General features: G+C 43.8%; 2 protein-coding genes across 2 annotated transcripts; both read left to right on the top strand.

Moving 5' to 3' along the window:
- Positions 1-4,843: 4,843 nt before the first annotated feature.
- Positions 4,844-7,505, top strand: dusp2 (dual specificity phosphatase 2). The gene is made up of 4 exons (XM_061261003.1): positions 4,844-5,482; positions 5,937-6,067; positions 6,443-6,662; positions 6,862-7,505. The coding sequence occupies exons 1-4, from the start codon at positions 5,089-5,091 to the stop codon at positions 7,092-7,094; spliced, it is 978 nt and encodes a 325-aa protein (XP_061116987.1). The 5' UTR covers positions 4,844-5,088; the 3' UTR covers positions 7,095-7,505.
- Positions 7,506-19,946: 12,441 nt separating this feature from the next.
- adra2b (adrenoceptor alpha 2B) lies at positions 19,947-23,104 on the top strand. The gene has a single exon (XM_061259473.1). The coding sequence runs from the start codon at positions 19,947-19,949 to the stop codon at positions 21,513-21,515; it is 1,569 nt and encodes a 522-aa protein (XP_061115457.1). The 3' UTR covers positions 21,516-23,104.
- The last annotated feature ends 2,057 nt before the right edge of the window (positions 23,105-25,161 follow it).

Below are 25,161 nucleotides of genomic sequence, written 5' to 3'. Positions count from 1 at the left end.
ACACTCTCCGGCGATGCGCGTTCTTTCGTCATTTCCTGAAGACGTCTGACTGATCACAGAAAAGCCTTGGTTCAGTCACTGTGTCATGGTCTAACGGAGGCTATATCAGGGTCTGTGTTCACGGTCATGGTGTTAACTGTTAACTGTGTTAACTGTGTTGACTGTCTCCCACAACAGCGTGAGTCTGAAGAGGCGGGGGGAGAATGCTCGAGGGCAGAGGCCAGGGCAGGAAGTCGAGATGACACAAGTGTCCACATCCAGAGAATGAGTGACAGAGAGAGAGAGGGAGGGGGAGAAGGAGAGGGAGGGGGAGGGGGAGGGGGAGGGAGAGGGAGAGAGGGTTTGATTGAAACAGGTCACAATCAATAAAGTATTTTTTCCTTCTTAGTGCATGCTATTCTTTCACACACTGTCCTGTACATATGATCTTGAATGGTATTTGAGAGGACCAGTACAGAAGAAGTGACGTTCCAGTGCTGCTACGTGGCCGGTCCAAAGAACATAAAATTGCAAAATTCACTATAAAAGAGAAAAAATAAAAATGCCACAAGCCATAGTCATGTTACCCTTTTTCAGAAAGAGAAACTGACAGGGCAGACAGGTGGCTGGGGAGACCGAGTTGCTCGTGTCCAGATTGAAGGTGATTTACCAGCAGATGGTATCTCTTTGAAATCATCAGTGAATGGCCACAGAAACACGGCATGGCATGTTTTTTATTTATTTTATCTTGAACTCATTGAATAAAACCACCGCAGGGTAAGGTTTTTTTCTTTTTTTGAATGGACGGATGTGTGGGAGGTGGTGAAAGTGGTGAAATGGGCAGATTAGAGGTTTTTTCCTGCGATTAATATTCCCTGCTGTCCCTCTAATCCCGGATTATCCTCTCTGAGTGAGGACAGAGAGAGGAAGGGCTGGATAAGCACCTGGAGGCTGAGGAGGAGGAGGAGGAGGAGGGGGAGGGGGAGGGGGAGATGGAAACACAGATTAATCATTTGTTTTTATGGACCCATTAAGTTCCTGTCTTTTATCCAGTAGCCCTGTACACACCAAGGAGGGAGGAAGAACAATCGTCTGACACCCTTCACAAAAGTTCTGTGTGATTCTCATGATGGGAGTCACAAGATAAAATGTATATCAATGTACAATGAGGCGAATGTGGTTTCTATCTACAGAGAATTTGCTTGATGTGTGAATGTTTCACAAAAGCAAGTGGTTTGTCAGCATCCTGTGTCAGTGAATCGGTCTCAGAACCGGCAAACGTTTTATGCACCTTTAGTCATTAGCGCTTTTTAAGTCACATGTAAACATGTCATGATGACTGCGTGTAATTGAAGCTCTAAACAATGAAAGCCAAGCATTAAAGAGCTTTGAGTACGGTAGGAACGTATGATTTAAATTCTGTGTGATTCTCATGATGGGAGTCACAAGATAAAATGTATATCAATGTACAATGAGGCAAATTATACTAAGATTTTTTTTCAAGGATGCTGTCAAGCGAATGTGGCAGAGAATTTGCTCGATGTGTGAATGTTTCGCAAAAGCAAGTGGTTTGTCAGCATCCTGTGTCAGTGAATCGGTCTCAGAACCGGCAAACGTTTTATGCACCTTTAGTCATTAGCGCTTTTTAAGTCACATGTAAACATGTCATGATGACTGCGTGTAATTGAAGCTCTAAACAATGAAAGCCAAGCATTAAAGAGCTTTAAGTACGGTAGGAACGTATGATTTAAAACCCCCTGCTTGGCCACATAAATGACAACCCCCCCCGAAGTGTTTATTTAGTGGCTACTGACAGACATAGCATTAGCCATTTTCTCTTGCAATGCGTTTTTACATCTAAGAATAGCTGTGGATTTCCTGTTTTTTTTTTTTGTGTGGCCTGAGGCCTGAGTGAGGGCAATGAATTTTTTTTCCCCTCTTCTGACGCAGCAATATTTTTTAAATAAAAAACGAGTAAGAATTCAAATAGATTTTATGAACTTTTTTTTGTGGTGGTATATTCCCTGTTGTTTTAAAATAAGTTTGTACATTTTAAGAGACATGTGTGTGTCTGTACTATAATGTAAAGGGGCCAATGAAACAGATGACCAAATAAGTAGATCTGAGTACCCACACGCTACCTGTTTCTTACATTTCCAGGCTGTGACCTGACTGGTGTCATGCTTTGCTAAGCTTTGCCTCTCTTCTAGGAAATCAGTCTGCTGCTGTGAGTGTGTGTGTGTGTGTGTGTGGGGGGGGGGGGGGGGTGTACGTGCATGTTTGTGAAAGAGGTAGTGATCATGTCAGTGAGCGCGGGAAAGTTTCCGGCCTGCACCTGCAGTTAACGCATGTTTCCTCTTGTCACTATCCCCCCATGCCAGCTTCACAGACTGAGAAAGAGCTACATCCTGCCACCCAAACCTCCGCCTACATTCACCCCGACACACACGCACACACGAGCACAATAAATGCAACTGGGGCAAAGATGTTTAGTCTTTTTCAATTTAAACCGATTTATCTGTGAAACTGACTGTAAACGGTTGTCCACACAACTATTGTATGGGTAGCCAGGCATATAAATGTATCTTAAAATGTACAAACCTCTTTTAAAACAACAGGGAACAGACCACAGAAAAACAGCCCATGAAATCTTTTTTTTATTAAAAAAATATTGCTGCCTCAGAAGATGAAAAAAAAATCAATTGGCCTCACTCAGGCCACATATAAAAAAAACAGGGAAGGAGAGATGCAGGGTGCTTCTGAAAGCTATTGAGTGAGTCAGTTCAAATGAAGGAACAGGGTTTAGGAGGGCAAGAAGCCAGTCAAGGTTTTTTTTATTTTTTTTATTTATTTTTATTATTATTCTTTTCATATTCCTTGATGATCTCAGGTTATAGAAGAGGAGGAAGAGGAGGGGGGGAGTGGAGGAGGAGTGGGAGCGATTGACCAGAGTGGGAGAAGAAAGCGTAAAGTTGCGGGAGGGAAAGGCGGTGAAGAGGGGGAGGGGAGCCTGGTGACATTTTGCTGAGATGAACTCAAATGAACGAAAGGAAGTCAGGGGGCAGGGAGCGGGGGTGGCATGGGCATATGTGAGAGAGGGGGTGAGTTTGGGGGTTGTGGATACAATACCTTTGCGTTGAAATAGATTAGTATGTGTTGGGTAGGAGTACTGCTTCTCACAGTAGCAATGGGTTAATTCTCAGAAAAAGAAGATAATTTCCACTTGCTGAAGTTCATGGTTCACTCAGTCCGTGGATCAGTCCGCAATGTGCACGAATGTTTGCTGAAGGTCCAATGGCAATTCCGACGTGTTCTCGAACATGCCCGGCCTTGTTTGCCTGGAAAGTCAGGTGTCTGTGTGCGACGTTAGCGCTCACGTCACACTTTCACAGGAGAATGAGCAGGGCTGGGGATGCCAGACTGGTGATGCCTGTAATCAGCCTGATTATCCAATAACGCTGATAACGGCCACACATCTGGAGTCGGGCAGGCCCTCGTTCTGCCCACCGCCTGAACGCCGATTCGGGGCCTCATCTCCATCTGACTGTGTCATCATGGCGCCGCCTTTGCGCCCGTCCCTGACCGATGTCTGTATCGGCCTGTTATTAGTTACTTCCTGAGTTTTTTCCAGCCGCGCCCACGCACTGTTGCGTTCCTGTAAATTGGTTTTTACTTACGCAATATTAATTTGTTTGCCATCATGCAAAATAAAGGGAACTTTGGCACTGATTATCAAATGTCCCTATTCGGTATGGGTTTCGTAATTCACTGAGCTCAGATTAATGAAATGAGAGAGAGATAGAGATAGAGATTTCCTTTATGTTCTGATTATGGTCTCAGATTAAGGGGTGTTTTTCAAGATTATAATAAACAATACACTACAATACACAATACAGATTGTGTACCAGTATTTTGCTATATGATTCATGGAAGCTTTTAATGTATACACCCAGTTATAAGGGGTCTATAACTTTTAATCTGGTTATACACCCCATAGTTTAATTAGCAGTGTCATTTTCTGAATTTGTATTATTTATACCATGTATAGCAAGAATATTTTTTATTTACACAAAATTTCAGATTCCACTCTAATTAGGGAATGTCTTCACTGGGGTTGCAGAGATGAAGTCCAATGACATCACACCGCTGAGTCACACAGACACGAGCACTGGGCTGAAATTGACCTGTGAGACAACAGGGTCACCCGATCATCACACACTTTGTCTCAGCATGACAGTGACATCATTTTGAAAGAGGAAGATATGTGGGAGTAATATGGGAAGGAAAAGTAGTGATTACAGTAATGTAAAAAAAAAAAAAATATATATATATATATATATATATATATATATATATATATTACTGTAATCACTACTTTTCCTTCCCATATTACTATATATATATATATATATATGCAAACTCAAGGAGCAATGTTCAAACCTTATGTAAATATAAATTGCGTCACAGGATCCAAAACATACAATAATGATTCAGTTGTGATTCATTGGCAGCCCCGTTTGAAGGGAAAAAAAAACGTTTTCAGGGACAAACCCACATTCAGATACATTCAATGTAATTGAGGTTGGGGTTTTTATGTGAAAAATATAGCCAATTTACCCGCGGATAACGTCATAACAATACACACACACACACGGGGTAACCCCCGAACACCACGTGCGAGTGGGAAAATTAGAGCGCGAGCGTCACAAGCCATATTAGGCACACCCGGCGCGGCCAGAACTCTATACATGGTAATTCCGTCAGTGACGTTTTTTCCTTTTGTGGAAAACAAGGCGGGGGCTCGAGTAAGCCATCGTGAGTAGAAAAGTCAGCGCTCCGCCCATTCTACAGCTGTTAACAATAACTGAGAACTCAAAAACGACGTTGACATGGCAGCCAATTTCAGAATTGGAGAAAATAACATTAAATAACTTTTTTAAACTATAATATACGATAGTTTCTAAGTGAGAATATTACATATTTCAAAAAATTTCAATCAAGTTATTTTCAAAGAAAAGTATGTTCAAAGTTGGATTGAGAAACTAGACAAAAATATTCAGATATTCACGTTCAAGTATTGCTTTTGTTCGTTGTTGCCATAGTTTCAGTATGGGGATGAGTGACTTGTTCGAGATTGCCGGTGGTGAGTTGGCACAGATTCTGCAGACTCTGCCGGAGCACTTCACAGCTGGTGACTTTCTCATCTTGGACTGCAGACCGTTCCTCGCGTATTCACGATCACACGTCTGTGGCTCCCGAAACGTGAACTGGAACTCCATGATGCGCCGTCGGTCGAAAACCTCGGTGGTTAGTCTGGAGTGGCTGGTGCCGGACAAGACACTTCTGGGTCGGCTGCGCCGCGGCGAGTTCTCGCCGGTTATCGTGCTGGATGAGGACAGTCGCTCTGTTGCTGACCTGAAAAGCGAGAGTCTTGCTAGCATGCTGCTCACTGCTCTACACGCCGAAGTTGCGCCAGGAACCACGCAGATCTGCCTCTTACAAGGTAGCTACACCTTTTTGTATGTGTGTTTTGAGAGGCTATTGAAACGAGATTTTTTTTTTTAAAAAGTATATAAATATATATATAAAGAATAATAATAATTTATATATTTTTTTCTTTTTATTATTATTATTATTATTATTATTATTATTATTATTATTATTATTTGTTGTTAATTTTACACACCAATTTACATGTCCACAGTCGCTATATATATCAGGCTACTATAGAACTATAGAGTATTCAGCTTAAAAGCACTTAGGCCTATATTTTTTCACTCTTCAAAATATATAATATAGCCTATAATTATTTCCACACAAGAATATGTTGTCCATCATAATAATGCAATTGTAGACACATTTACGCCATTATATTTTGTATGTAGACCAAAGTTATTTTTATTAGGCTTTTGCGTTGTATAACCTTTTATTTGACCAATTTTTATTTATTTTGTTAGGTGGATTCGACGGTTTCAGTGCATTGTATCCGGATCTCTGTGTCAACGCCCCGCCAGTAAATGGAAATCATAACGCCTTCTGGGACTCTGAGTCGGGCATGTCCGGGAGGAAAACGCCCCTGTATGATCAGGTGAGCCGAGAATTAGACCCAGAAATATTGATGTACAAAGGAAGAAAAAGTGACCATCCTCTCTACATTTACTGTTATCGATAAAAAAAATAAAGTTATAATTAGTTTACAGTAGCCTACTCTCAACATGAAATGGGTCATAATGTGTAAATTATTCTGTATATGAGGAAAATGGTTTAAACATCAAACGGCACACACAAAAGTGATCGTCGATTGCAGATGGATATTGTTTATTGACATATTAAAGCCGACATATTAAATGACGTTTGAGATTGCGCTCAAAACTTCGTGCGCAGTGACGCTCCATTAGAGATCTTTGAGCGTTGGCCCTTTCTCTCTTGACTTATGTCTTAACGAAGTCGCTTTCATTATCAGGGTGGTCCAGTGGAGATCCTACCCTTCCTGTTCCTTGGCAGCGCCCATCACTCGTCCAGTCGTGAGACCCTCGCGAAAAGCGGCATCACAGCTGTGCTCAACGTTTCCTCCTCCTGCCCCAACCTGTTCGAGGACGAGTTTCACTACAAGACGATGCGCGTGGAAGACAACCTTGCGGCTGATATCCGCGCGCGATTCCCGGAAGCAATCGACTTTATCGGTAAGATTAATCTGCCACTGTGCTCTTCGGAAAGCTCTTGGAACTTGTCATGACAACAGGATCATTGCTTGAGCGCGCCAAAGCAAAACAAAAAACCTAGTAGTCTAGTAAAACGTGTCAGACCTGTTCACTTTCTTGTTGAGGTCATTATTAAATACAGATTGATTATAGCGATGCGTATTCCCTTCTCTCCCCACAGACTCGGTGAAGGAGTGCGGCGGGCGTGTGCTGGTGCACTGCCAGGCCGGCATCTCTCGCTCTGCCACGATCTGCCTAGCGTACCTCATCCACTCGCGTCGGGTGCCCCTGGACGAGGCCTTCGACTTCGTGAAGCAGCGGCGCCGCGTGATTTCGCCGAACCTGGCCTTCATGGGCCAACTGCTGCAGTTTGAGACCGACGTGTTGTGTTTTCAGGCGAACCGAATGGAGTAGAACGAGCGCCACTGGTTCACAGGAAACACAATAAGGTTCGGGAAACTTCCAAACCGATACACTGAGGAATCTTTAGTCGGACCAGTGAACGTGGACACACTGCGCGCCACGATTTATTCACTCAACTCTGGGACCATTTCATTTACATTCCTGTCTCAACATTGCCACAGTTAACACTAATCATGCGAGAAAATAGTTACAGTATTATAGAACACCATTCAGTGCGTCGTTTGTATTCCGGGGTACGGACGTGACCCCAATATTAAAAGCGTTAATCTCAGCGACTGAAACTATTCATGACTAATGCACCCTCTGTCATTAACCATTGGTATTTACCTAAAGGGTGATTTCATAAACCAGTATAGATCATTGGATGAGTTAACCTATGTTCAGCATAATGTAGAGCCATATCCTCTTGCTGCATCAAACTGAAAGCATCCTATTATGTATTAGTATTTCAGTTTTGTACTCGTGATTGGGAATGATATTTCCCATCATTTTTGGATGGTTTTAAAAATGTAAATATTTATAATTTTTTTATTAAAGAGTTTTTTTATGACTATGTGACTATGGATGTGTTCAGCACTGCACTTTTTATTTAGAACTGCAAAAAAGTTAATTAATTTGTAATGTTTTTCATACAAATTAAATTATAATTTCTGAAAAATATGACTGTTTCCTGTTTCTACTAAATAACCTTGCTGGAAAATATTCTTCAATGATGATTAAACGGAATGCCAAAAGACCAATTTTTCTTAGATTGATCAATGGAGTTATTTTCCTTGATAAGGGTAAACTAATGAAAAAGTGTAATTACTTTATATTTGCAGAAAACATTACAATAAGATGGGGAAAGCATCATTGTTAAAAATTGAATTATTTTTTAAAAGTTATCACATTTCAAAATTCAAATATTTGTTTCTTCACTGGTATTGGGGATACTTTTCATTTACGTTCAATTTTCTTGTTCATGACAGCAACAATTATGAGACGGGGAAACTCTCAAAGGCTACAACCAGCTTTAAGTATCTAGTAACATTTATTTGACAGCAAACAAGCTTTTAATTAACGAGCTTCATTAAGCAGTTAATTGAATACTGAACCGTAGTTTCCATTCAGTTAATCATCTGCCACAGGGCCTCACTGAAGTGAATATATTACTGTGTGTTTAGCAAAGGAAAGATAGGATTGAAGGTAGTTCTCTGGAGGTTGTAGGATTTGGGGCATGTCAAAAAATCCCCGTATACCCATTAAATAACCACATTTAAGACCTCTCTCCATGTTCTATCAATAAAGTGTTGAATACACACATATACTTGTATATGTTCATAAACATGAGCTCATCCAAACGTTATTTTTGGAAAGGAGACTCGGAGCTGATGAGTTACAGTGAAGCGGGGAGCGGGGGGGGGGTTGCGGAGGTCAGTGGTGTGCCCTCCTGAAGTGTTGGGTTTCAGTGCGATGACACGGCTCGTGGCCTGGGAATGACAGCGGGGGACGAAATTCCGCCCGTGTCACTGTGGACCGCGATGACGGGCAGCCACAGGACAGCGCTGCGGCCTAGAGCCGCACGCAGCCGGCCTGTACGAGCTGCAGACAGGACGGGACGTGGGGCATCATGGGCTCAGGCGGTGAGAGCGGTCGTCCGGCAGTCGGAGGGTTGCCGGTTCGATTCCCGTGTCTGTGTCAAAGTGTCCCTGAGCAAGACACCTGACTCCTAAATTCTCCTGACAATCTAGTTGGCGCCTTGCATAGCAGCCCGTTGGCATTGGTGAATGATTGGGTGAATGAGAAGCATCAATTTTGCCCAGCGCTTTGGAGAAGGGAGCTATATAAACGCCATTTACATACTCCCGACGACAGCGGTTGGCAACACTTGCTCCTGAGGGCTACTACACCGAATATTTGGAAGACTTTGAGCTGAATTTTTAATGAAATATGATATTATAAACACATGCCACAATGGTTATAACTTCTAACAAAGGCAAACAACAAATAAATGTATCATTTATAGTTAATAATATGCAAAATGTGGTGGCTACCTAACAACAAAAAATAGCCACCAGAGGGAACTTTGTTTTCTTGTCGGCATTTCCAACGCGTGTTACAAAAATGAGGTCTGCCATGTGTCCACGTTTATTTACATATGGATCAAACACTACCACATTACCAACACGACAGTCTCTTGCACCCACGGTTGAAAAACTGTGTGCTTCCTAATTACTAAGTCCCTGATTACCTACACCTGTGAACCCCTTTTATCAGTGCACACCATGATTACCTGCTGCTTATGCCCCTAGTGTGCAGGTGGCGTAATGACAACATTCACATAACACACTCAACATATAGCAATACCCAAATTGGCTCCAACACAAGATGTGTGCTGCTTTATGAAGGGTTAACTATTCCTTACATGCAGTGGATCCTCAGGGTCAGACCTGAGACACACCGGGCTGATGATTGCTCCTATACACTCCTATGTCCTTCATATGCATAGGGCCTGTAGCGTAGTGGTTAAGGTAAATGACTGGGACCTGCAAGGACGGTGGTTCGATCCCCGGTGTAGCCACAATAAGATCCGCACAGCCATTGGGCCCTCGAGCAAGGCCCTTAACCCTGCATTGCTCCTGGGGAGGATTGTCTCCTGCTTTGTCTAATCAACTGTATGTCGCTCTGGATAAGAGCGTCTGCCAAATTGCCATTGATGTAATGTAATGTTATATAATATGTAAAGTGATTGAGTGCATTTTGGCCACAGAGCAGCACAGCTCTCACTCTTAAGGAACAATATCTGAATACCCAGCTGTCAGCGATGCCCTGTTTTTGTACTCATCAGGTGCTGGCAATCCATCACCACTTTTCAGGGAGCACTGCACACGCACCACTTCCATTATCATGTGGATGGATGGACTAATGGTAAAACAATACTCACGAGCAGACAGAGATGACTTACAAGTCGATAGATGTCCACTGCAAGGTCTAATTTCGCTGCTGTCATTGAGGGACACAGGGCTTATACTCCGTGCTCTTACACTCCATTTTCTTGTCTGAATAATATGCCTGTTCATAAAGATAGTCATTTGTTCTCTTCAGTTACGAGATGAAGCAGCACGTCACCATGATCTAATGCAGCCAATAACTATCTCGCCACTTTGTCATTGTCCGGATTAATGAGGTGGCTAACATCTGAACGTGAAGCACTACTAGCAATATTTTGCCTTGGATATTGCCTTGCATAATGAAGGTGCAGACGTCTTGGAGGACCCCAAAGAGATTATGATCTTTTCAGAACTGAAGCTGGGGCTAGTCTTTTGTGGCAGAGATACACTCACCGTTAATACAAATAATCAGCCAATCGTGTGGCCGCAAGTTAAAGGCATAAAAGCATGAAAGGATACAGACGTGGTCAAGAGGTTCAGATGTTTTTCAGACCAAATGTCAGAATAGGGAAGAAATGTGACCTCAGTGACTTTGACCGTGGAATGATTGTTGGTGCCAGACAGGGTGGTTTGAATGTCTCAGAAACTGCTGATCTCCTGGGATTTTCATGCACAGCAGTCTCTAGCATTTACAGAGAATGGTGCGAAAAACAAAAAACCTCCAGTGAGCAGCAGTTCTGCGGGCAAAAAAGTGTTGTTAATGAGAGAGGTCAGAGGAGAAGGGCCAGACTAGTCAAAGCTGACAGGGAGGTGACAGTAACGCAAATAACCACCCTCCCCCTATTTCGACGCAGACTCAAAACCCACCTTTTCAAACTCTACCTTAGTCCTCCCTCCTGATTTCCCCTGCCCCTCCTTTCTGATATCCCTATCCTTGTCTAACCCCCCCCCCCCCCTATGTTTAGAACAGCATTTCATGTGTATTTTGCTAGTTCTGGATGTGATGCTTTGACTTATGGTAGAACCTATGCACTTGTAAGTCGCTTTGGATTAAAAGCGTCTGCCAAATGACTAAAATGTTAATGTAAATGTAATTACAACAGTGGTATGCAGAAGCGCATCTCTGAAGACACAACACATTGATCCTCTAAGTGGATAGGCCACAGCAGCAGAAGACCAAAAAGTCTAATAAATACCTAATAAACTGCTCACTGGGTGTATATGATATCACATGTAGTGTGCAGAAAAAATATCAAAAGACCATGATCAAAAGAAGATGCTGACAGAACTATGATATATGTGTTTGTTTGACACACATCAAGAATATCCTCTTCCAAATCACGGACCTACTGTCATTACTAAGGATGGCACATATTATAACCCGGTCCTACTCATCACCTAAATGTGAATCATCTTTCATTCATTCTTTTTGAAAACTTGCTGCTACTTTTACGACATTCACCTCTCTGCATGCTGAAGATACCCAAATCAAACACGCAAGGCACCCTTTTTAACCCCGTGAACAATGGGGATTCTAAAAAGGGATTCTAAAAATATATTGATCGTATAAAGACACTTTTTTCCCCCAAGATAAGATGCATGGCTGGTATATTTTTCACAGCAATGCTGATGCAAACCTTTAACCATAAATTTATAGTAAGAGGCTAAATCTGACTCCAGATATTTTATTTGACGTCATTATCAGGCATAACAGATAAAGTCATTTGTTTTTCTGTGCACTGTCCACAAGATGGCAGTGTTTGAACATTATTAACCTGAGCTGGTTGTTGCTAGCTCTATGGGTTGATCGGGGTCATGTTTATCTCCTCGGGCTCCCGTTCTCACACATTTTCTCTCGCCTAAACTCTCTCACTCCCTCACCTGTTTTGAGACCACGCTGCTTACTCAATTTTCCCCTGCCCAGTGACAGGGAGGGACCCTGCCATTGGAGATGCTGTGTACAGGATGAGGAAGTCGTAGCACTGAGTTACGGTGGTGATTAAATATCCTGTAGCACAGGGTGTCAGGGCTTTCCCCACTTCCTGGCTGAATTCCCAGAATGCCTCTCCCCTCCAGCCATTCTGAAGTTAATAGCCTGGTGCATCCCTTCACTCTGCAGCCCAGCTGGTGTGATCTCCCTGGCGCTAGTCACCACAAGCCTCATGTGAGCGATTGACACGCCCGCCACCATAAACACACTGGATGCTTCTTAGATCAGAAGGAAGCCACCACTTAAATGGCTGGCATTTATATAGTGCCTTTATCCAAAGTGCTGTACAATTGATGCTTCTCATTCACACACTCACACACCAATGGCGATTGGCTGCCATGCAAGGCACCAACCAGCTCGTCAGGGGAATTTAGGGGTTAGGCGTCTTGCTCAGCGACACTTCGACACACCCAGGGTGGGATCGAACCGGCAACCCTTCGAGTGCCAGACAACTGCCCTTTACCGCCTGAGCCAAAGTGACAAAACGATGGTGATGACTGCCATCAAATACGCAGAGGTGGTGGTCATTCACAGACTACTGAATCCCCTGACACTTGTGTTTACACTCAGGACCGTTGGCCGGCAGTATCATTATGGCATGTCTCTGTTAGCCATTTTGATTTGTCGAGGTGTGTTCAGGAGAAACTTTCACCGCAAATCAAAACACCTCCTCCCACTTGTCCACCTGTCTGTTTGTCTGTTCATCTTCCTGTCTATCTGCCCGTTGGTCTGCGTGTTCATATGTATACACAAGTCACTCTTTCCACACTTTATAATTATTATTCTTTATTTCTTTTTTTTTCCACTTATTGTTATTTTTAGTGACTCTGTCTGTTTTGTTTTACCCTCCCCTCAAAGGCTTCATACTGTTTTCTTCCTTCGCTCTCTCTCTCTCTCTCTCTCTCCCTTCTTCTCCCTCCCCCTCTCTCTCTCTCTCTGAAATTTACCAATGTATATATGTTTGTTTTTGTATTATTAAAAATAAAGTTGACCACTGGAGGTGACACTAGTCCAGCAGTTGGGTTCTGAAGAGATGCTGGTAATGGGAAGAGCAGCCCCATCCTGAAAATCTGAACCATTTCCATTCCTTGATATTAATGTAAATTATTACAGTGCCAGCTTACCAACTGGGAACCGTGCTCTAAAATCAAGCCGAGCTGGTCAAGCTGGGTATGAGCTGGTCAACCAGCTACCAGCTGTTTCAGAACATATCTTGAGCTGGTCACACCATGTCAAGCTGGGAGCTGGTCTGAACTGGTCAACCAGCTACCCACTGTTTGAAAACCTAGCTTGAGCAGTTTTTTTTAGAACAGGGAAGTGTGTGTTACACCTGGGTGTGTGTGTGTGTGTGTGTGTAAGCCCTTGCCAAGCTCCGGTCGGGCCGTTAGACGTTGGTGTTGGAGGCCGTGTTTTAGTAAACATGGCAGCAACAGCGTCCACACACAGAGGCACGTGTGCAGGGGGGTATTGTGTGTTTCTCGTTAGATACTTCACTTGAGAGATCCTGACAAGTGTCAGCAAATGATTAATTGCTATGTTTTGTATCCCCCCCCCAACCCCCCTGTGAGGATGGTCTTTATGAAGACAGACGGTGTTATAATATAGAGGATTAATCTCCTCTCTGTCACCATCAAAGCAGCACCAGTATATAGAGTTCCTTATCAGTATTTATTACCTTTGGGCTCCTACAAGTCCCCCTGGGGTGGGTTGTACAGAGGCACTTGCGATCCATTAATGAGCAGCCGGCATGTGTACTTGTGCTGTTGCTCTTTCTCTTTCTTATCGGGAGAGGAGATTTAACAGGGTCCCTTTTTTCTTGTAGATATCATGTATTTCCCTCTTGCCCCTGACTTGTTCATTTCCTTGGCAGTTTTAAGTGGCTTTTTAAACTCTATTCGCTGAAGGATGCTGCCATGGATGCAGAAAATAGCTGTTTTTTTTTGTGTTTGTAAAAGTTGAGTACAATTCACGCCAGAGTGAAGGAGAGTTGTGGCTATCTCATGGAATCTGAATAGATTCATAAGTAATCAGCATTAGTCTTGAGCAGAGATCCGGGGTTTGGTCCTTCAGGGCCATGAACTGCTGGGTTTCCACACTCCCTTTAAATAGGAGTCAGGTGAGAAGACAGGCGGACCAGTTTGTAGCACTAATTACCCGGGAGAAAAGAAAACCAGGGCTGGATTTGGATTTGAGGGCCGGAGTTGATGATCCTTGGCCTGGAGTGTCAGTAATGATAGCCACCGCTAGTCTTCATTACCTACAGTGAATGCTTTGTTTGGGGAAAAAAAGACCCACGGACAATGATTTCCACTGTTTTGAAATACTGCATAACAAACAATGCATTATATTTGTTCATCAAGGTTGACGTAGCAATTGTGATGACAAGTGCAATCGTTCCAGTGACTGAGATTAACAACAGCCCCGCAAATGTATCGCATTAGAATGAAATCTGTATTTCATGAAAACAAAATTCCAAATGAGCAAACCATTTTGGTTAAAAACAAAGAGGAGAACGGACATTGAGGAGAGATTAAGTTGTTTACGGAGACGCGTAGTCTGGGGACCACACAGGCTTATGAGACTGCGGTGGTTGTTCAGGCTCATCTGCAACACCGCTCGCACGCTAAAGAGGAGAGAGATCGGAATAAAAAAGGAACAGATGGAAGAAACTCGCCTCGCCAGTGAGAGAAAGGTGGAGTGAGAGAAGGCAGAAAGGTGGAGTGAGAGAGAGCAGAAGGGTGGAGTGAGAGAAAGGTGGAGTGAGAGAGAGCAGAAGGGTGGAGTGAGAGAAAGGTGGAGTGAGAGAGAGCAGAAGGGTGGAGTGAGAGAGCAGAAAGGTGGAGTGAGAGAGAGCAGAAAGGTGGTGTGAGAGAAAGGTGGAGTGAGAGAGCAGAAGGGTGGTGTGAGATAAAAATGGTCAGCTTTGACCAGACTGGCCATTATCCTCTGACGTCTCTCATTAACAAGGCGTTTCTGTCTGCAGAACTGCTGCTCACTGGATTTTTTTTGTGTTCATGTATGGTTTATGGTGTTGTGTTCATGTATGGTGTATAGTGTTGTGTTCATGTATGGTGTATAGTGTTGTGTTCATGTATGGTGTATGGTGTTGTGTTCATGTATGGTGTATGGTGTTGTGTTCATGTATGGTGTACGGTGTTGTGTTCATGTATGGTGTATAGTGTTGTGTTCATGTATGGTGTATAGTGTTGTGTTCATGTATGGTGTATGATGTTGTGTTCATGTATGGTGTATAGTGTTGTGTTCATGTATGGTGTATAGTGTTGTGTTCATGTATGGTGTATGGTGTTGTGTTCATGTATGGTGTATGGTGTTGTGTTCATGTATGGTGTATGGTGTTGTGTTCATGTATGGTGTATGGTGTTGTGTTCATGTATGGTGTATGGTGTTGTGTTCATGTATGGTGTTGTGTTCATGTATGGTGTATGGTGTTGTGTTCATGTATGGTGTATGGCGTTGTGTTCATGTATGGTGTATGGTGTTGTGTTCATGTATGGTGTATGGTGTATGGTGTTGTGTTCATGTATGGTGTATGGTGTTGTGTTCATGTATGGTGTATGGTGTATGGTGTTGTGTTCATGTATGGTGTATGGTGTATGGTGTTGTGTTCATGTATGGTGTATGGTGTATGGTGTTGTGTTCATGTATGGTGTATGGGGCTACACCATACCGCCATGTGCCGGATCACTGGATAAGAGATGCATGCATGTGCTGCAGTCGGGGTTTCTGAACTGCGGAGCCCTTGTGTGATCACATTGCTCCCAGTCACACCCTCTCTGGGTTTGACTGAAGCCATTTTCTTGGTTTATTTAAACGAAAATAATGGATATGAAATATAATAAAGATGAGAAAACAAATATGTACTTTTATCAATGACCTTTTCTCAAGTATTCCAATAAAGGATTTAGAGGCAGTGTAGAATGACCTTCTAACTGTACAAATTATACATACTGTAGTATTACAATGAACTTTCATAATATAGCATAATATTGGTGGCCTGGTGTGCTGCTGGAAATGTACTTGGAGGAAAAGGCTTAGCAAAGCAAATATTTGTCGGGAATTCTTCATCTACAATAGAATAAATGCAACATTTGATAATGTGACTACAACATTTAATCCTGAAGTCTAGATGTACTGTAGCCATATCAGGTTATAGGAGATGGGGTACGCAGGAGAATGTATTCTCTCTCTCTCTGTTTCTCACTCACTCACACACTCAAACACAGTCTCTCTCTCTCTCACTCTCTCAGACATACATACACAGTCAGGTGATAAAAATGTAAATGCATGACTCTGGACAATCTGCAGAAGTTGACTAGTATAATAGTGTTGTTGAAATTGTGGCATTGCTTTAGTCACACCCACTGAATAAAACAGTGGCCATTTTACTTTTACAGGAAAAAGTGATTGGGCGCAAATAAACTGATGGTTTTTCCTGGAAACTGCTGCAAATAACCAGTGGTTCCATTTTTTCTAAATTAATAATTAACTATCAGGGATTTCACAGTTATTCTTACTGAGGAAGAAATCATTTTCAATTCAGTAAGTTTGTTTATAAAAAAAATAAAAAATAAAAAAAGAGGCAGACTGTGCCTGTAGAACTAATAGTACATTAGGCAAGCTTCCTTGACAGCTGGTATGGGGCATATGGCGTCACTTAAATGTTAAATAAATCTGTCCACACGATGGCAGGAGTTTTGCACAGAGACGAGTTCTCTGCCACTTCCACGAGAAGATGGCTGCATTGTTTCTGCATTGTACAGCATCTGAGTTAAAATAAAAAATAAAATAAAAAAATGTGTCACTCACAGCGTTATTTGTGGATTAGCATATTTTCCATGTGGTGAGAGTGGCTCCTAATACCAGCAGGCTACTGACAATACTATTGCACAAACACTGTTCATAGAGACCGTGTATTTGTACAGTGCAGTCCGTAAGTATTTGGTTAGTGGTACAATTTCTGTCCTTTTGGCGTTGTTACTTCATCACATCCGGTATTTACATCCAAATCTGGCGATCGATATGGGAATTACATCCGTTTTTATACATGCCCCCCCCCCCCCCCCCCCATTTTACGGGACCAAAAGTAATTGGACAGTTGGCTTCTCAGCTGTTTTTGATTAGTCAGGTGTATTCAATCGCTTCTGTAGTGCAGGTATAAGAAAGAGTCTTGATTCTAGGCTTTTATTTGTGTTTGTCAACATGATGACAAGAGAGTTGCGTTGGAATAAGAAAGGAAAAAACAAAGACATAGGCCAAACAATTGGCTTATCAAAACCAACTGTTTAGAAAACCATTAAGAAGAGAGAGAGCACTGGTGAGCTTATTGCAAAGGGACAGGATGGTCAAGTTACAGTTTGTTATGTAGCACCTAAAAGAGCCTGCATAGTTCTGGAAAAAGGTCTTAATATGACACAATGTAGGGCAGCAAAGCTATTTAGAAATGGAGATAAGCCTACTTTATTTGGACCCTACTTTCACATAATGACTACCCGGCCAACATACTACTGTACACATCCTCTTAGGACACCTCTACAAAACTCAAAGAGAGCAGGAGGCGCACTTTAAAGCAACAATCCAGGCCCCAATTGATTTTAAGAACAATATCTTCATGAAGATTCATTTACATGTGCATCCGTGGCAGGCCTTCAGCACGATTAATGTAGCCCTCTGGGAAATATTCCGCTTTATTTCTTATGCATTTACAACGTTTTCCAAAATGTTCACGCTACAAGCTACACATCATTACAGCCCCCGAGCTATTATTGAAACAGTCCTGAATATTTTGAACGTGAGCTTGGTGTTTACCGAAGCGCCATCATTCTTCCCACCCTTCACCTTGACTGACACATAAACTCTGAGTGGCGCGTGAGTAACGGATAACGCAAAACCTTTCGCCCTTCCATTATAAATAATGCATTTTCCCTCCGTGCTGTTTATGCCAACCAACGTTAATCACTGTTGAGTAGATGTACATTTATTTGAGTGAACATTAGGCACTTTAAAATGTTTCCACTCTCAGGTAGGCTGCAATGAAGGCAAATACAATTAATTGGTTAAACCTTAAAGGGTAAAAGGCGAATTAAACAAAAGTAAATGACGACAAAGCATGCGTTGACTGTGACGTCTTTTATGTTATTTAACGTTACCTTTTCTTTAAAGTATTTGCTGCTATGCATATGGACATTATACTCAATTTATTTAGGCTACAATCTAGGATACCGCGGCATGTTAATGACAGTTGATTAATGTAGCCTACATTTTTATATTTGTTCGTCAGGCGCCCGTGGTGAAACAGCAATTTTAGTAGTTAGTACTTGTTTGTTGGCAGTGAGGAGGGAAATAGGAATTCACATCACACTATCTGGTGAGACTCGTGTGTGTCTGTTAATTAATCGATTCATCATGTTATCTGTAAATTAAACCTGATTGGGTGTACCGCAAGTAAATAACTCACATGCTCCGCCAAATCAATAGCTTACTGTGTTTTCATTTCATGTGGTTCGGAAATGTGTCGCACAGACCAGATTGAGTAGGGGGAGAGGCAGTTCGTCCCGTGACGCCCGTCCTGACATCACTCCAGCTGTTGAAGCGAGGAGGGGAAACGCGCCGATATTTAGCTGGGCTAGGTCCCGTACGCGATATCTGTGCGAGCGACTGGTCCGAATAGGCGAGAAGCGCACAAGCACCACTGAATCGCGGGGAGAGCAGGGCTACAAAGAGCGAAGCGAATTTGGGAAACGAGCTGGAGTACACGGATAACGGCACTTGGAAATACCCAACAGTTTGATAAAGCAGCCGTTAAAAATCAGTTTGAAGCTTCCAAGACGACTGGTAAATACTCTGGAAAATGACATCGCATTACAACGGAAATGCAGAATTATCTCATTTTCTAATAAGGAGCGGACTGGTTGTTAAATTTGATGTATTTTTTTCAAAGCAGTCGAAGACCATTTTCTTCAATCGATGACATTTATTATTTTCCACTATAGCCATTTGACTATCAAGCTTTAACTAATGGCAAAGTTATTTCTTCTCTAACGGCACTGGCAGATGAAGTGGGGGATTGAGCCTGACACTGCCACGATCTAAAAGGACGTTGAGGAATGGTATTCAGAACTAGAGCTCTAAGAATCATATTATTGTGAGCGAATATTTTCCCATGCATTACAATTCTTTAGGCAGCCTTGATAAACGTATTTTTGCAATGTAAACAGAATTTAATGAACTCCTTGCCCCTGCGTGCCCTCGTTGGAGAGTCACGGTGTGTCATCCGGAGAGTTGCGGTGCTTGAGAACGGAGCGATAGCCGTGTGCCATCTGGTCTTGTTTTGGTCAGGAGCGTGAAGTATAAAACAAAATGTATGCTTTATAATAGAATACAACTTCCAGCCTTGTTTAAATAAATCTTCGCCATGTTCGCGAATGTGTTAGGTAGCCTATATAGGCTACGCTGATTTATAACAGCCTATTTCATTATTTCATGCACAGCATATCTGCAAAAATAAAGTTTTTGGTTTTTTTGAAGAATATCACAGGAACAACGGATCATTTCTTCTTAATTGGGCAGGCAGTTAATCAAACAATTTATCCTAACTGCTTGTCAATATTTCAGCATCTTTTGAAGAGACTTAAAACAGTAAGCAAAAAAGACTCGACTGCGACAATGTCATTCTCGATAAACTGGAAATTAGCCAAATTCCAAGAAGAAAGTAGAGTGAACTATGCTATTTATAATGTTGTCAGTGAGAGGGTGAGTGACCACCAGCGTGTTTTCACTTAATTGTATTTGTATTACTATTATTATTATTATTATTATTATTATTATTATTTCGCCTCAAGCAAGCATCTCAAGGGATGCAATTTTATTTTTTGAAATACATTTGATCTATCGGGGTCGGGGCGCGTTTCGCGTTTCGATTGAAACATAAATCAGCTCAGTCACTGTCTCCTGCGCGGTTTCATTATGTCCGTGGCTGTCGAAAGTGCTTGCCTGGCAGGTTCCGGGCTCGGCGGCAAGAACGGCAGCACCGCCGGAGGAACGGGCGTCGCGTCTCCCACGTGCAACGAGAGCGTGAAGCCCTACTCCCCCGAGGCCACCGCCGCCTTCGCAACCGCCATCACCCTGATGGTGCTCTTCACCATCGTGGGGAATATCCTCGTCATCATCGCCGTGCTGACCAGCCGGTCCCTGCGGGGCCCGCAGAACCTCTTCCTGGTCTCCCTGGCGGCGGCGGACATCCTGGTGGCCACGCTCATCATCCCCTTCTCCCTGGCCAACGAGCTGATGGGCTACTGGTACTTCCGCTCGGTCTGGTGCGAGATCTACCTGGCGCTGGACGTGCTGTTCTGCACCTCGTCCATCGTGCACCTGTGCGCCATCAGCCTGGACCGCTACCTGTCCATCTCGCGCGCCGTGACCTACGGCGCCCAGCGCACGGCCAAGCGCATCAAGACCGCCATCCTGGTGGTGTGGCTCATCTCCGCCGTCATCTCCTTCCCGCCGCTGCTGTCCATGAACAAGAGCAAGAGCGGCGGGGGCGGGGGCGGGGACGGCCTGCCGCAGTGCGAGCTCAACAACGAGCGCTGGTACATCCTGTACTCCACCATCGGCTCCTTCTTCGCCCCCTGCCTCATCATGATCCTCGTCTACATACGCATCTACCAGATCGCCAAGCAGCGCACGCGCTGCCCTCCGGGCGAGCCCCGGAAAGAGGCGGGAGCCGCCACGCCGCTCCCGCAGAAGGCGCACGGGCAGACGCAGCTGAACGGCGGCGCGGACCGCACCCCCGCCGTCCTGAAGAAGAGCAACGTGCCGCGGCCGCCCAACCTCGACGTGCCCTCGTCGCCCGGCGCGCAGCCGCCGAAGCGGTCCCACAACCTGCTGCAGCCGCCCTCCCCCTCGCCCGCGCCGACCCCGACCAGTCCGCCCTCGCCGCTGGGCCCTTCCCCCTCGTTGACGCCGTCCCCCCCCTCCGTTCCTCGCCCCGAGGCGGCCCCCAAAGCCAAGGGCGGCAAGAAGGCGAAGAGGTTCGGGAGGAGGGCGGACAACAACAACGAGGACAGCACCAGCTCTGGCTCGGACATGGAGGTGGCCGGGCCGGGCGGCCACAGGTCGTCCAGCACCGCCGGGTCCCCGGCGTTCCCCGCCTCGCCCGCCTCCGTGCAGAAGTACCGGGACATGATCGCCACCTCCAAGGGCGCCATCCTGGCGGGGCGCAAGGCCAAGCCCGAGGGAACGCCCAACACGGCCCGGCGCAAGGCCATGATGAACCGGGAGAAGCGCTTCACCTTCGTGCTGGCGGTGGTCATCGGGGTGTTCGTGGTCTGCTGGTTCCCCTTCTTCTTCTCCTACAGCCTGCAGGCGATCTGCCCGGAGGCCTGCGCCCTGCCCGAGCCCCTCTTCAAGTTCTTCTTCTGGATCGGCTACTGCAACAGCTGCCTGAACCCCGTCATCTACACCATCTTCAACAAGGACTTCCGTCGCGCCTTCAAGAAGATCCTCTGCAAGAACACCAAGGGCACGTTCTTCTGAGAAAGGCTAGGAAGTCTGTCTGCTCAAAACGGCGACCTGGAATCCAGGCTCCTTTTTTTTGGGAGACTAGGACAAGCACAACCTGCCCACGGAATGGCCTCCGTGGCTCTGTTTTCCCTCAGACTGCTAAGGAAGGCACAAGGAATGTAAAGGCACAGGATGGTTTCCTCGAAAATAAGTAAACTGTGCCCAGCTTTTGAAAATATACCAAGGAAACCGGCTGGACTTTCTGCAAACCGTCTGAGAGACAAAGACTGCAAGCGGTAGAACTGCATGGGACCAGATCCTTCTTATTTTCTTGCAGTTCTTTTAAAAAATCCTGGCCTCAGGGATGTTTGGAGCATGGGACCCTACAGAGAACTGAGACACAATGCTTTGCTTTTAAGCTTTCCTCGCACAAAACAGCACAAATACCAAGCAGAATCAGGTTCCTCAAACTGATTTTCGCGGAACAGCATCGCAGAAGCCTTTGTCCTACTGTTTGCCTGGAGCACAAAATTTTCATAAGGCAATGTACAAATGTTGTAAAAAGAGTCTAAGAATCAGATTTACAGATCCAAAACAACACAACAGCACAAAACAAAGGTTGTTCCCCTTTTCCTTGAGTGACTATTGTTCTGGATGTGCATGGGACTGCCAACCTTTACAACGTATGACACAAAAGTGGAATATTCCCGTATATAACTCTGGATCTGAAACTCTTGAATGTAGCAGTATCTTGCTGATGTACTGGATGCTGTATCTGACATTATTGTCCAAAACATTCATTGCAATGTTATTAACAGCCATAGAAGGACAGGTGGCTAATGAGCACAATATCCTAAAAGACGGACATAGCCTACTCAGCTCTGAAGCTATCAGGCTGTCTTTAAAAACACAATCATGTAATATAATTGTGTGTGTGCGTGTGCGTGTGCGTGTGTGTGTGTGTGTGTGTGTGCAGTCTGGAGGTATTTCCTTATTTCTGGACTGTTGTGTTGAAGAGGAGAGGTGATTCTGCCCTAACAAAGGACAGGTTTTTTTTTGGCACTCTCCAGGCACAACTACAATGAGGTACGGCTATATTTTGAATTGTTCACATACAGACATTACTGTGAAACTAGTCAGGTGGATACTTTACCCAGGCTTATTGTGCTCTGTATAACCCGATCGTTGTTGAATATTGCTGGCTCTTCTTTTCTCGTGTAAGACGGCAAAGCCTCGTGAGTCGTGAAGGTCTGAGCGAGAGTCTGAATTTATCCTTCCAAAATCTGCCAGATCCCACAATAAGCGTGCTATTAATTAAACTGACTGGCGTACCCCACAACATTGCCAATTTATCCGCAGCGAGTGTGCGTGTGTGTGTGTGTGTGTGTGTGCGGCTGCTATGTAGATCATTCAGTTAGAAAATAGTGGGAGTGTGTGAGTCGTTTTGGAATCCCTCATGCTCGGGTGAAGAAGAAATGCTTTGTGCAGAACTGAACCGTGTGGAGGCAGAAGCTTCTTTACTGCTGAACAGCGGGGGTGCAGTGACACGGAAATGTTTTAATCGAGGGCTAAGATAAATAACCTTAGCACAATCTATTTATTTTGCTATTCTGTGCTCTCTCTCTCTCCCGGTTTCATATTTATTGTGCCTCCCCATCCTCTCACAAAAATGTGCTTTCTTTTTCCAGTCCAAGCAAAGCAATATCAAAAACACTGAATCAAAAGAAAAAACTAATTTGGGGAGGGAAAGGAGGATTGTAAAACAACAAATGTAATTGGTGAACATCGGTTTTTGTTGTTTTCTGGGGCTTTCTTGCCATTAGTGAAGTGTTTGTGCTTTTGGGAGGGAGGTTTTTCAGAGTGGACTGAGGATCCACACTCTGACATATGTTCGGGATCATCACTGCTGTTCATTGACTGTTTGCTTTCATTTCTCTGGAGTGTGTAAAGCTGCAGGTTTGTTTCCACTGCTCGCAAATAAAGCAATTAAACTAAGTGCAGTACGCAATCTTAATTATTTAATGTGAGCAGGAGGGCGTGGGAGGTGGGGGATAAAGTGAATATCATTTGAAAATCGGAATTTATACACACTTGTAGGTCTGGGAATAATCGGAACAGATGGAGACAGGGCACTGATGAAAGCCGGATTGGCTTACAGTCCATATGGAATTCTATATGTAGAATTTTCACATTTCATTGCCGCCTATTTCAAATAACACACATTTCTTGCACCAAAATGGTTTCCAGTACAGTACAGCCTGATGTATGTGCTGTGAATTCCACAATAGGTTTGGGTTTTTTCTCAGATAAATTGTCGTTTTATACCTGCATTTTTATTACTTTGCATATTCACGTGACGAGTTCTACATCTTGTACGTGTCTCTACATTGTTTTATGAGTGAGGCAAAATTGCCTCCCTGTCCTCAAAGGATATGAGGACTCAGAATGAGGTTAGGATGGGTAATTTACAGCCGGTGTTCATCGATGTGACTCCTTGTTGCCTTGTACCAGACACAAAAAAGGAAACAGCATGAGGAATCTTTGCAACTGGGAGATGTCTGGCATTGCAGTCTAAATATCTACACCACCTTTTGAAAGGGCATCTTTTGTACTCTGATTAGGATCAAAGCCTCACTTACCCATGTTTGTTTCAGGTTGTGTTTTAGTGCCCTTAGTGTGTGCATAAATGTTTACTGTACAATGTTATTTTTCTGATGTAGACATATACTCAGTGAGCACTTTATTAGGTATTTATTAAACATTTGTCATCCACTCTGGTTAGGCTACAGCAGTAGCCAGGTTTGACCTGTTGTGTGTTCAGAGATGCTTTTATGCATACTATTGTTGTAATGCGTGAATATTTGCATTACTGTCACCTTCCTGTAAGCTTCGACCAGTCTGGCCATTCGTTGTTGACCTCTCTCATTAACAAGGCATTTCCGTCCAGAGAACTGCGGCTGACTAGATGCTTTTCCTTTTTTGCACCATTTTGAGTGAACTCTAGAGACTGTTGTGTGCTTGAAAATCCCAGCTGATCAGCAGCTTCGGAAATATTCAAGCCAGCCCGTCTGGCACCAACAATCATGCCACAATCAGAATGACTGAGATCACATTTTTTCCCCATTCTGATGGCTGATGTGAACATTAACTGAAGCTCCTGACCCTTATCTACATGATTGTATGCATTGCACGGCTGCCACACAATTAGTTGATTAGATAATCACATGCATAAGTAGGTGTAATAAAGTGCTCGGTGAGTGTATATATGATTCACCTGTCCTTCATATTTCAGGATTTTAAGGAAAGGAAGTCTATAAGTATCTTATATTAAAAAAAAGACTCTATAATATTGTTTTTACAAATGTCTGGCTTTGACAAACATTCAAAGGCAGGGATATTCAATCCCAGAGGGCCACACTGTCTGATGGTTTTTGGCATATTCTGGAACTTGAGTCTCTTATTGGCTAAAGATTACACACATCTTGTTCTCAGGGGCTAAATTGACTGCTGGCTGAAAGGGAACCACAGAAACCTGCAGACACTGTGGCCCCCCTGGGATGGGTTTTGAGACTCTTTGTTATAAGGTCAAGGCAAAGGGAAAAAAAAGAGATTTTATTCAACGTGTGTGTGGTGCAGTATAATTATACTTAAGGTGTGTGTGGTGCAGTATAATTATACT

This window comes from Conger conger, chromosome 11, assembly GCF_963514075.1.
Source record: "Conger conger chromosome 11, fConCon1.1, whole genome shotgun sequence".
In the NCBI taxonomy this organism is placed as follows: domain Eukaryota; kingdom Metazoa; phylum Chordata; class Actinopteri; order Anguilliformes; family Congridae; genus Conger; species Conger conger.
This window is presented reverse-complemented; position numbering and strand designations above follow the sequence as displayed.

Excerpts from the sequence above, each read along its gene's own strand:
- dusp2 (XM_061261003.1), top strand. The coding sequence starts at position 5,089 with ATGGGGATGAGTGACTTGTTCGAGATTGCCGGTGGTGAGTTGGCACAG. Across the intron at positions 5,483-5,936 it reads GCAGATCTGCCTCTTACAAG|GTGGATTCGACGGTTTCAGT; the intron begins GTAGCTACACCT and ends TTATTTTGTTAG. Across the intron at positions 6,068-6,442 it reads AAACGCCCCTGTATGATCAG|GGTGGTCCAGTGGAGATCCT; the intron begins GTGAGCCGAGAA and ends TTTCATTATCAG.
- adra2b (XM_061259473.1), top strand. The coding sequence starts at position 19,947 with ATGTCCGTGGCTGTCGAAAGTGCTTGCCTGGCAGGTTCCGGGCTCGGC.